General features: G+C 37.6%; 2 protein-coding genes across 11 annotated transcripts in view; one reads left to right on the top strand and one right to left on the bottom strand.

The window, feature by feature from the left end:
* LOC139144862 (metabotropic glutamate receptor 3-like) overlaps positions 1 to 6,509 on the bottom strand; it is a 75,344-nt gene extending 68,835 nt beyond the window's left edge. For both annotated transcript variants that reach the window (XM_070715676.1, XM_070715679.1), the window contains exon 1: positions 6,328 to 6,509. The gene's annotated coding sequence lies outside the window, so the exon portion shown is untranslated. The remainder of the gene's footprint in view (positions 1 to 6,327) is intronic.
* LOC139144861 (uncharacterized) overlaps positions 1 to 13,299 on the top strand; it is a 50,657-nt gene that overhangs the window by 10,732 nt on the left and 26,626 nt on the right. For 3 of the 9 annotated variants that reach the window (XM_070715667.1, XM_070715666.1, XM_070715665.1), the window contains exons 4-8: positions 1,088 to 1,615; positions 4,381 to 4,587; positions 5,849 to 6,007; positions 11,270 to 11,443; positions 12,152 to 12,314. In XM_070715667.1, coding sequence (XP_070571768.1) covers positions 1,088 to 1,615; positions 4,381 to 4,587; positions 5,849 to 6,007; positions 11,270 to 11,443; positions 12,152 to 12,314 — 1,231 coding nt within the window. The remainder of the gene's footprint in view (positions 1 to 1,087; positions 1,616 to 4,380; positions 4,588 to 5,848; positions 6,008 to 11,269; positions 11,444 to 12,151; positions 12,315 to 13,299) is intronic. The other 6 variants (XM_070715671.1, XM_070715670.1, XM_070715673.1 and 3 more) reach the window with 4 other exon arrangements.

The raw sequence follows: 13,299 nt of genomic DNA, 5'->3' as shown, positions 1-13,299 counted from the left end.
GGTAAAGAATGTTAGATAGGGCCGATGGGTTACAGGTTAACTCCTCAAAGTGTTTATAAAGTTACAAAAGTCACAACCGGTCAAAGAAAATACACAAAAAACGTCCAAGGTATTTGGAGGGTGCAGTTACACCGTCTTCACAATGCTATTGACAGACACATAAACTGATCTCATGCAGAAAATGACTCAGGGTTGAGTAAGTCAACTACTGGAAAATTTTTACAATGGTTTGATGAGAGCCTTTGTGAGTTGTGTATCAGATACAGACTACCAACAAAAGTTTAAAGGGAAGTTGTGATGTTAAAAGTCAAGCCATAAAGTCTCCTAAACAGTAAAAATTCTATAAAGATACAGAAAGTGTATGATCATAATCCAAATTTCATATGTTTTATGTAAATCAGATCAACCTTCCAGGCAGAATCATTTTAAAATGGCAATTTGCAGTAACAGTCCTGGCAGGTACAGTCGAGTATGATGTTGTCAGGTCCTTCCTAATTAAATTTGTGTGATACACGTACGGTATGTACCAGCAGCTGAGAGATATCATCCATGAAATTCACCAAGGTGGTCATCAAAAATGTGCTGAAATGGGTGAAATTGTAAAGATAAATATTACAGAAACTTCTTTCTTGGTTTTGGGGCGATATGTTTGAAACCATTAATTGCAATATTGGTCATTCTTTCTTTGGTATCTGTACTAATTGGATTCTCTCTCTTCTTTTCTTTGTCTTTCTCTGAAAACCATTCCATTTCCTGTCTTGTCATACACATTTATGTGGTTACATTTCAATCATTGGGGTGGTGTGTAATGGTAAACTGTGTAATGGACATGTATCCCTCTCATAACTGTCGTCAATCGTGTCATGTGTTTGTTACAAATATGACTTGGTAAAAATTCCATAACAATACATGGTGACTTTGGTTGATGTCAATCGTGGTTAACTCTCGTAATTCACTAACTACACTACATCTGCTATTTTTTGTGCCTACCCACTATTGTCATAATGGTGCACTGTGTTGGGCAATATTATTATCCATGTGTTCCATGCTATCCATCTATCCATATCCATCATGACTTAAACCGTAGGGTGAATACATAGCAGTTATAAGGGGAACCCGAATTTCGTCCGACTTTTCGCCAGTGGAGACAAAGCCACCACTGCAGAGAAGTGGTTCCGACAACAAGGACCTGTTGATGGATTTTGATCCTGTGTTCACCAAGGATACTGCAACCACTGGTAGAAGTGGTTCAGTATCCACTGTGGCTCAGAAACCAGGTGCTGCCACCAGGGCAACACAAAACAACTGGGTTGGCTTTGATGATTTCCAGGACAATAAGAAGACAGCAAAGCCAGCCTCCAGATCTTCATCAAGGACAAGCAGATCCAACGATCCCTTTGATGACATGGACTTCATGGAAGAAATCCAGAAAGTGGAAAAGATGTGGACAGGTGGCACCGGAGATCCATTCGGATCACCTGATGGGACGACAGATCCATTCGGGTCATCCAATGGGAAGGCAGACCCGTTCAGATCATCCAATGTTACTACAGACCCGTTTGCTTCTGGTGATCCATTTGTCTCCTCTGATGATTTATTTTCACCAACAGCAAAGGTAAAAACACTGTTGTGAAGAAACATAGACAGTAGTTTCCCTTTTACTATCTATGAAAAAAAAACAAGACTTCAGCAGTGGACACCCTGTCTGTCAATAATACAAGATCTTACCTACACACATTTCAAATACTTCTAAAGCAGCCATGATCAATATAGTGTAGTCAACTCTGAATCAAAGATTTAAAGAGAGAAGAGCCTAAACTTGTGATTATCTTGTTATTATTTTTGTCACATGATATAGATACGCTGTAGATGTCTTTATTCTTTTCTCTCAAGTACATGTATATTGAAAGAGAAAAAATATTAGCTTTGCAAAGATGATGCATTGTATGCAATATGCAGTGTTACAGGTGACAAATGAACCACACTGAAATTCAGTTGTCAACAATAACACTGGACATTGATGCACAAAACAAGCTGTTTTAACGATTTGAACACCACTGATAGGCATTTTGGCATTAATTCTGCAGAAGACCAAGATCTCTATTTCACAGCCAGAACAAGAGTTTTTGAAAATACATAAAACATTACAACTAATGGAACTGAAAATCCTCAAATATTACAACACAGTGTTTGATTTTTCTGTGTTTATTTGCCAATATATCTCACAAGGACCAATCGATCATTTTCATAGCAACTTTGTCATGTAATATTGCATCACTTGGGCATTCTTACCAAGGACACATCCAATACTATATTGATTGACCATGGCTGACTGATTTTTTAGAACCATGTTTCACTTTACTGTTATTTGGGCATTCAGTGCGCATTGACCTTTGACCTTTGAAGCTTTCATACCTTTAGTGCTTGTACATTTACATGAGTTCATTTTAATGTCACAGTCACACTAGCCTGACATCATTTTCCTTAATCAACTGCATATGTTAAAACACTTATACCGATTTGTATCGTTGGGTCAAATATCCTTTCATGGTGCAATGAAATTCTCCTCGGTAATGATGGTGAATTTTCTGTCATGTATAATGAGAACATTGGATAGATTTTAGAACATTGGACAGATTTCCACAGGAGCGAAGACCTCCCGAATCTGTCCAATTTCTATCAAATGTGAAATCAACATAATAGAGTCATTCAGAAAACGTCAGTGAAGGAAGTTCACCATTTAAAATCAACAGTTTAATTCTGCTTTTGGTGTAACCAAGTTTTCTACTTTGTTAACATTTAATATACTTTTGGGTAACTTCTCTTCAATAGTACTCTTCTTTCTATACAATTTTCTAATTAGTCTGTAAAATAGTAATATAAGTTTACTATGTCATGTAACTTCCTTGCCAATATTTTGTCAGAGTCAAAAAGGTAAGGCTGTAATAATGTACATCATTTTATCATGTTTTTTCTTATAGGTACATACACTGTATGATATCTTTTAATCTCTTGAAACTAGTTCATCATAAATGGTATCATAATTTTAACCAATCTCTGAATCTCTCATGTAACCCCATGTACATGTATTCATTGAAGTAATTCAATGCTCATCATTCTGGTATCAACTCTAGCATTCTATGATTGTGGTTACATCTGTGGCACACTTTACATCTCAGGTTTTCAGCAGGACTCTGCAACAGGCTCTCATCCCGCTTCTCACCTTGCCAGAATAACTATAGAAAATACTGTGTCTCTGAGCTGTGCTGTCGACTTCCGCACCATTCATTTTGTCACACAAAAATAAGACAGAGAAAAATCTTCTTCACACCCTGCTTTGCTAGCGTAAAACATATACACCTGTGAATATACGACATTTATCTGAAACAATAAATGCCATACTGAGACAGTAGCATGTCTTAACTACATAAGTAGAAGGCAAAAATAGTACGTATGCCACGGTATTTTAGGTTCTAGGCGTATATGAATGTCATAAACTGTTTTAAAACAACAGACCCTGTAACCAGTAAGGTACAGTAATTGAGTTACTAAGTCAGTGATATCTTTACTGAGTTAAATGTAATTGTTCAGTACTACTTTTAAAGTCTTTACAAAAGTGCATAAGTTTAAATGCTGTACTTAGCTTCTGTTTTTGCTTTTAACAATCTGGCAACAGAAAATCTCTCTGCCTCTTGTGTCTATAGATGGCATAAGCGCCTGTGTTAAGTATATCTCAGTCCATACATTGACAATGTTTTCACTGCGTGCATTGACAGTGTAGTAGAGAACATCTCAACCTGTACTTTCGCACAATGGCAGTGTCTCCGCTCATGCACAGAGGGTGTGTCTTGCTCTGGCCTGCACCACAGTCCCTTCACATACAGGATTGTGCCTTTGCTCAGCCTCAGCTCATTGTTGGTATGTCTGAGCCAGTGTGTCATCTCATGCGAAGATGGTTGCTGCGCCTGTGCTTAGTGTGTCTCAGCTCATATGCATGTACACAGTCTCTCAGGCTGTGCACAGCTCAGGCAGTACATGTATGTGAGCATACACGCACTGGTGTTCACACATGCTTTAAGTGTCTCAGCCTTGGGGTAGCTGTATAAGGGTAAGCTTGGTGATATCTATGCAGATCAACTCGGACAACCGGCTTCAGCTTCACCGGCATATAGGCTCACTGTTCTCAGCTTGCCCAAACCGCTTCATCTAGCTTTTGCTCCATTCTCGTAGAAATACTATCATAGCAAAGCATAAAGTGTCGCACAACAAATCTATGAATATCTTAACTAAAACAACCACTAGAGATCTTAGACAATCACTTGATCTCGTATCAATGGTTCACACAAAAGTTCACGCAAACTTTTCCCTCCCGACCACCAGTCACCAGAACCCAGAGCAGGCAAAAAACACCAAGATTCAATCTTCGGTGAGATGGACAACAAAAAATCAGCCGATCCATTCGCGGGCACTAACTGGTTGGCGGAGATCGAACAAGTGGAAAAGAAATGGCGGAGTGGTCCACAAGAACAGCCCTCTGTGGCACCCCCTAAAAAAGAACCCCCTGTGCCACCGGCAAGGAAAAAGAAGGTAACGCCTGTAAATCAAACTGTATCTGCTCTCTGTAGTGATCCTACATAGGTATTGTTTGTCTCCCATGATCTTATTTAAAGCTGTGTTTATCCCTATCAATACAGACTGGATGAAAAGCTGTTGTTTTTTGGTTCTCACCATCACCATATGTATACAGTTACTGAACAAAAGAGTAGTGGCAGTTTTAACCCTTTCCTGCCAGACAGTATCACTTCCCCATCAGCCAAGTCAGTAATAAGCGGTATTGAGCCAAAACATGATGTATTTTCACCCACTTGGCTTGGTCTGTTATAGCATCTTTAGTCCAAAAAAATCAAGTTTACAGTATTTATGTTTTCAACAGCCTTCAAATGTTCAATATTATGTTAAAACACACCATATAGAATATGTTGTATTTCATTAATTTTAACCATCTAGACCTGGTGGTGAAATATGGACTTGGCAGGAAAAGGGTTAAAGTCTGTTCATTGTATTCTACTGTTGAGTTCATTCACTCATACACCGTAACACCTGCAACACATTATTAGCACTGATTCAAACATTGAGTTAAATGTTTCAAAACCTGTTTATCAGAAATCCAGCATCACTATATATTTCTGTCTTGAATTCTTAAACCTGTGCAGCAACTTACTGTACGGTTACACAGTGTACAACCATCAGTGATTCAGACCTGGTACATTGATTCATCAAACGCAGTACTGTACATGTCACATGTACAGTGTTAAATGTGTGTCTTTTCAGCTGAGTTATTTGGACCTGTATGATACAGTGTACACTAGCATAAAAAGATAACTTTACTCTTATTTCATCTGTCCTCTCTCATACGATGTGAATATATTGAGACATAATAACCCAAATATTCATTTCCAGTATACCTATCTCCTGTGAGAAAACGAAATTTTTAATACAGTGCACATTGGTGTATTAAAAGATAACTTTACTCTTATTTCATCTGTCCTTCCTCATACGGTGTGAATATGTCTGATTTTGTTGAGACATAATAACTGAAATATTCATTTGCAGGTACTATTATCTCCTGTGCGAAAATGAAATTTTCATTGTGTCTTTTATCATAGACAATGAAGGTAACGATCAAAATATTATATATGGAAACATATATTGTATATGTATTACATATGTTGATATTAGCTAGATCCACTACTGAGAAAAGCAGTTTGTGTATGCTGCTCAGTCTGTGTTGAAATGCAGAAATGACAGTGAGAACGGTATGAATGAGCCTGCGTTTTCCCCCTCTCAGACATCCAACACACGGGAGAAAAGAATGGGTTTCTATAGCATGGAAGGATACAGTATAGGATATTCTAGGGAACCCGATGCCTTTACCGAGTTCATGGGAGAGCTAGACCACGTGGAAAAGATGTGGATGGGGCCAGGGTATATGCCGTCGGAAGTCAAGGTAAAAAGTGTTCTGTGCAGAATTGGCAAAAATTGCCATGTAGCTCTTACAGCTAGTGCTGCCTAACTCGCAAGATGAAGATCTTCTTTCTGCCCAGGCTTATGGTGAATAACATGCTTATAGCATTGCAGCTCTAACATTTTGTCAGATGACCAATATCTTAACCTTGCAAAAAGCAAAACAAAACCAAACAAACAGAAAAACTGTATTACAACAGACATGCAGAAATGAAGTTTTACAAAAACAATATTTGAAATCATTTCATGTCATTCAGGTCAAAAGAAACCTAATTTTTGTGAAAATATATGGAATATAAATACCTCAGCGGTGTCAGTACCCAAAAGCTGTAAATCAAATATGCTGCCTCGCAGAGTGTGCCGATATACAGAGCTCTGTTACTGTATCAGTGTGTGTGCCCAGGAGTCACATGTACAGATATGTTCCATCGCTGCTGTGACAGGACTGTTATCCCATCTTGTTGTCTCCAGCACTCGTGTGTGTTTATCAATATGCACATGTTTGTCATTTGCCAAGAGTATTCCATTGTATGAGAGGGTTGTGGAGGCTTTATTGAATAACAGCCCATCACACGTCACGTCACCTGTCTGATCAGTTGAAGACGCATTTCATGACTTTTCAACATTCTGCTTACTCCAGTTCAGTTAACATAAGTGCATGTACTTTTTCTGCAACTGTCTAGTCACATAGAAACACAGGCCGCAAAAGAAATAATGCATGTTCTCAAACATCATGTGTCTGATCTCCCTGCTTAGGTTTATGGGATAGCCCCCTGTGCATAGTTTTGAGAAATACTGTAGGGAGAAGCAAAAATTCACTTCTTGCATGTCAACCTTCAACACTGATTGGCCACCATGAAGGTTACTCAAGAAAACTTCTGCAATCAATCAATAGAGTACATGTATCTACAACACTTGATGTCATGTGACCTTTCATGTCACCTTGCAGAAAGTATTTTTCAAGGGGCACCTTGGAAATGTTTTGAAATTGAAATCGTGTGTTGTCCTTCCCAGATGCTATCTTTACCATTGTTATTCCTTCTTGAAGGCTGACTCATTCCTTAGAGCAGTAAATCAAGTCATTTAATCATTATCACGCCAGCTTTCCTCTTGAAAGTATTAAACACATAGCATTCCATAGTGTCAGCAAATTTGCAAAAGCGTGATTTATGACAACCACAGTGGCGCTTTCACTTTCTCTAGTCTACGAACAGTGAATATTTTAAAGTCTCTGGTTTTTCATCACCTTTATATTCAAATCCAACCAATTCAGTTGCTGTTCAATAGTTGTCTGTGGTTTCAATATCTATACACACATCAATAAGGACTCTAAGATATTAGTGTACTCTTATTAATCAGAGCAGCTCCAATAATATTGTCCAATACATAGTATGTTTGGTGCTGTTATCCAATAATATTGCCCCGTGCATAATAATATGTTTGGTGCTGTAAACCAGTAATGTTGTCCCGTACATAATACATGAAGATGTAGTTTGGTGCTAACCAATGATATCGTCCCATATATAATACATCAAGTCTGGTTTCAGGAAGACTTGAAATAGTGAAAGAAAGCTATTTCTGAAGATTCAGAATAAAGTTTCTGAATAAGTAAATAAGAAAATAATTTAATACTTGTCATAATTATGATAATTCTCTAATATTGATTTGCATTTTTTCCATTCAAAACAACATGTAAAAAGGAATTGGTTCGATACAAAAATTTACAGTTGCATAAATACCAGAATATATTCAGAACTTTAAAGTTATTAAACCTTCCATATCAGGATTTTCTTCAAAATTTAGTCTTGAGTCTTGTTATCATTTATGTAGCCCAGTAAATAAGTTTTTTTGTTCATCAACTCTTTAAGACATGGAGATGTACCACAATAGCTTTGGAAAGTGAACAACAAGCTGGGTGTACATACCTCAATCTGAAATAATCAACAGATGCATGATATATACAGTACGCTGTAGAGCTTCAATATACCAAACACATTGAACAACTCTGACTTTGAGCATAGTTAGAATGCTTTGCACTGCATACTGATCTAGCAACACAGACAGGCCGGTATCAAAACAAGATATTGTTTGTAATCAATGGTTACTGTAACCTTTTCATTGCAAAGAAGAAAATGAGATAATCAACTTGTAATATAAGTATACACTTGGATGGTGAAAAGAGATTTCCTAAATGGCCTCCAGTTCTTTTCCGGTACTCTTCCAGCATTATCCGGTGTTCCAGCTTTCCGAATGATAACCCCTGGGTAAGGATATCATTTCATTCACGCTGTGATATGTCAATTTGATTTTTTCAAGCTGGTTGATCAAACATCAAAGAGGATCCATTACAAGCCGGTGTGATACTATGATAGCCACAGTTTCAACTCTGAGATAGTTGAGTCCACACTGCAGCCTTTGATGTCATTTTTATCAGTGGGTGTGTGCACGGGTGTTTTACCACTTCATTTTATGAACAGCATCATGTAAAAGCCATTTGTGGCATTAATCTCTGGCCACTATGTCGTCTATGATGATCTGCCCAAGTGTGCCAAAATACTTCCTTCAAGTTGTACGGTGTCTCATTACGTTTTCATCATCGCTACAGTTTGCCATTCAAAAGCATGAATATGAATGTAGCCATACATTTAAATCCATCACTGTGTAGTTGTAGTATACACATTGCAATAAAATAACACCATGTTGCCTTATTAGAAAAAATCTGCTCCAAATACACAGAGTGTAAAACATTTTCTGTGTGTGTGTGTGTGTGTGTGTGTGTGTGTGTGTGTGTGTGTGTGTGTGTTCATATTGCCGCATACTCTGCACACATTTTATAAAATGGTTTTAGAAGAGGGAGAGGCACTACATGTATGCACAATGCTTTAGCTTCATCCATTCAATGGATCAAAGTCAGTTCTCATGTCTGCTAAATATGTTTATGTCTTCCACGTCCGTAAAACCGGTATCAATTGCTTAGTTGTCACACTCATTTCAAACTGATTCTGATGACGACTGAACCCAGGGAAATGCATGTACATTAAATTATAAGACTGACACAAGTGTTGTTCACTGACAGAGCTGCATGAGGATGTCAGGAAGTCTTTATACATTCATTCAAGTACCATACATTACTCTGTGTAGCTCATGGGACAAAATGTTTCATCTGTCAGACAGACACTATACATATATGCTCCAATCTTTATTGATATTTGTGGAAGAATCTGTCACATGAGTTTCTATTGAATTTTTTTGGAGCAGGATTCATAATGATGTAGATATGATTTTATAACTTCAGTACTGGTCAAGATTTGTGTGAGAGAATATGGTATTTATTCATACAGGAAGAAACTGCGTAGAAGCGGTCTTCCAATACATCACTGTGAAGTACAGATGTATTTGAGTTCCAGTGGATCACTTCTAAATACCGGTGCTTTCAAACACAAATATGGAACATATAACAAACACTGTTACCAACACTTATAGCCAGTTACATGTATATATGACAGGAATAAAAGGAAACTTCTTGAAATTTAGTATGATATATGTACATGTATCTTTACATCCTCTATGTTGTTAGCAGTACCCATCAGCATTGCAATAGAGAAGTGAAAACATTTTATGAATCAGTGCATACAAGATGCAATGTTTGTTGAAGTCAAAAGTAAATTCTGAAAAAAAATAAATCTGTGATTATCACAAACATGCATGTTTAGTCATGTGTTCTGTGTAAGATTTAGTCACTTCACACTTCACATGGTACAAAACATTCATTTTTTGTAACAAGCTTCATTTGGTCATCAGTGTAGAGTATTGCTTGTTGCCATAGAAACAGGCGCCATTGGGTCATCTGTGTAGACTGTTGCTTGTTGCCATGGAAACAAGCTTCATAAGGTCATCTGTACACAACTGTAGCTTGTTGCCATACACTCTGCTAATACTGTGTTTTCATGGAGCGGTACAGCATGCAATAAAATTTAAGCCTACGGCTGCACTGTATGTCAATGGCAGATTAATGCATGCAGAAATGCGCCGTGTGAAAACTAACTCAGATCAGGAAACAGCATATTGCCTTATTGAAAGCTGATAAAATGGACAGTTAAAGTAAACTTAACAAGCATGGTAACTGCCTTCTGTCTATACCAGTTATTGTAATGGAAAATGCTTTTCGCAAAATGGCTTTGAAAATTTCAAAAATTTGTTGAGATTGTATTTATGGACCTATGAGTGCAAAGCACAGTAGTGGAGACACTGTGACGGAAAATGGTACAGAGGTGGATTCTAATATTAGATTGACATCCAATGCTGTAAGAAGGAAGGACCATGGCTCATACAACCCTTTTCAGAATTAGAGCGCGAAGCCACTGCAGTGAACTGCAATAAAACTGCTTACACTAAATTAGTTTCAGCTGTAGCCGTGGCCACTTTGGTGTTGAACAAGGCTACTTGATAAAGACCAAAAAGTCGGCGTGTACAAAGGCGAAACTAGCTCTGTCTGAGGCTCGAGTTGTAAATTAGAGTTTACGATTGGCACCCTGTGTTCAAGATTAAGATACAATGTAACATTACCATGCACTGGTCCATGTACAAATCTTTTTTATTTCAACTTCCCCAGACAAACTGTCTGCATGGGACATCATACAATGTTGTCGACTTTGCCAGCTGGCTACAGCTGAAACTAAGTAGTGTGAGCAGTTTTATTGCAGTTCACTGCAGTGGCTTCGCGCTCTAATTCTGAAAAGGGTAGTAATACTTGCAGGCAATGAAACTCATTACGGTTGACCTCAAACTCCCTTTCGAAATAAAGTTTAGAAGTATCAAACTTTGATGACAAAATTAAATTATAATTTGAACTTCTCCAAAATACGATCATCATTGGAAGTTTAAACTACTGACAGGTCTTTGGACAACAAACATTTCAAAACGAAATTTGATTCAATGTAATACGGTATCATGTGTATGGTACATATACACAGTGTCCATGGCGAAAGCATACCATATTTTTGGTGTGACCATATGCATGACCATCAAAGGAGAGCTAGATGCTGTCCCCCAGATGCAATGAGTTCCTTTGTCATGCACATGTTATCCATGGCCCTAATATCTTGAGTCTAAATTTTGCTCATTTACTTTCAATGAGCAGTTTCTCAAGTCAGACCTTACTGAAAGTAAACTCAGTTCATGGATAAGCTGTTGAAGGAACTGCCCAAAACTCATACCAATATATCTGCTCTGCTCTGCTTTGCAGGAATCTGAGTCATCAAGCAGTGAATCTGAAGATGAAGTATCTCCAGAGAAAAAAGTACGACACAACAGTGGAGAAGTCGAAAATGGCGGTGGTGAAGACAAACCTAGTGTGGAAAAAGCCAAGGAAAACCAAAGTCCTTCCGCTGGAGAATTCATGGATTTCTCCGTCATCCAGGTATTCTTACTTCATTTCATCCAAAGTATATTTTTACCAAAAAATGATTTACCATCAAATGTGACAAAATGTGGTTCTGTTTGTTTGTATCAACATTTACATACAAAATAGGTTCAGCATTGAATCCTTCTCCTGCCATGTCATTGGACGTTGCATTGATTGTCAAGGTGCATAGAAGGCCATTATCCGGCAAAGTCAGTAAAATTGAGTAAAAACCTGTTAAGTCAAGTGACACACACCATGTTTAGACTGACTTTAAGGGTACTCAGTCTGCCAAGCTGGGCACATTTATATTATAGTCATGGATTTATTAGACAAGCCAAGAAGGTGGAAATAGGTTTTAGGCTCTATACTACATTTTACTAACCTGAGAGAGTGGTAGGTGACTGGCCTTGGCAGGAAAAGGGTTAAAGGTGTTGAAGGTGTGTATTATAGCCCAGACACCGTACATGATATATTTTGTCAGTGTTTTTTTGATTTACAGAGCTCCAAATAAACTGTATATTACATGTCAGACTACACTGTCCACATTACATGTATATGTCCTATTGTAAATTTTGTCTACATGTAAGTTGTACAATTCATTTGTATTATAACGTGCATCAGTGGTGTAAAGTTGCGACCATGCGTCCCATAATTTTCACCGTCTGCCAGATGTCAATAGAGAAACCCCATGATTCAAACACATCAGTCTCTCATGTTTTACAGAGGTCCAACACCCTTGACCTTGGCATTGTGAAATCCAGAGCCAGGCTGGGTAAGGCCGGTGCTTTGAGACAGAGAAGAAAACCGACTAGACCTTCAAGTCTGTTCAGCAATCAACAAGACATGGAAGGACAACTCCCAGACGATATCTTCAGAGATTCAACAGGTACATATACCAGAGTTTATTATGTCTGTCTTTCATTTCATAGACACTGTTCCCTTGTACTGTACCCCATTCAATGTGTCATGCATCAGAATTATTATTTTTCTACAATTTGTTAGAAATTTGAAAAATAGAAAAAAATTGTATCAATACATGTAGCGTAGAACTTGTACTCCAATCAACTATGTTAGTGAAAAATTTTGAAAATGGAGGAGGTTTTGTTGATAGATTAGAACTCAAGTGTGGAGTAATCGCCATAAAGTGCTTGTATAATTATCAAATTATTCTTATGTCAGCAAGTCAGATATTTGATACTCTCCAACTTCAATTACAGTATGTGATCTAATTGCCATCAAAATAGCAAGCTCTGTGTGTTGAGTATCGGCTATGACATCATTTTCTGTATGGAATTGACGTCAAAACACACCCCGAAGCAAAATGTTTTGTAATTTCCGCTTTGTTACAACGTATGTTGAGTTCTCTGAAAAGTCAGTGGACGTACCACTGATATATACAATTACAAATCATGTTTTACTGCAGGCATTTTGTTTCAAAGGAGATGTATTTGTGGAGGAGTGACAGGAGATATTTTGGAAAATTCTTCAAGTGGTGCAGGAGTTGAAAAATCATGTGTGTTTTCACTGCCTAGTGTTTTTCTTGCGTAGTTTAGGAAAAAATGCTCCTTTTTTAATTTTTCTGCATGCCTAAGTGACAACTGTCATTTAGATTGTTTTGATCAATATCTCAAAGAAGTCTTTCATAAAATCTAACATAAAATAATTTTAGATTCAAATGGATACAGTCATAGGAACTGCACTCAAAGGTCGTATGGTACCCATACGACCAATGTAAACACTGTATTCAAGGTACGATGGTGATTGATGAAAGTTAAAACATGTCTGTCATAATCTACATCGTATAATTTAAATGATGCAGCTATAATGATGAGGTTTATTGAGATATCGTGCACGAAATACATTGTTTGCAC

This window comes from Ptychodera flava, chromosome 12 (genome assembly GCF_041260155.1).
Source record: "Ptychodera flava strain L36383 chromosome 12, AS_Pfla_20210202, whole genome shotgun sequence".
Taxonomy (NCBI): domain Eukaryota; kingdom Metazoa; phylum Hemichordata; class Enteropneusta; family Ptychoderidae; genus Ptychodera; species Ptychodera flava.
Note: the sequence above shows the minus strand (reverse complement) of the source record. Positions and strands in the feature narration are given on the sequence as shown.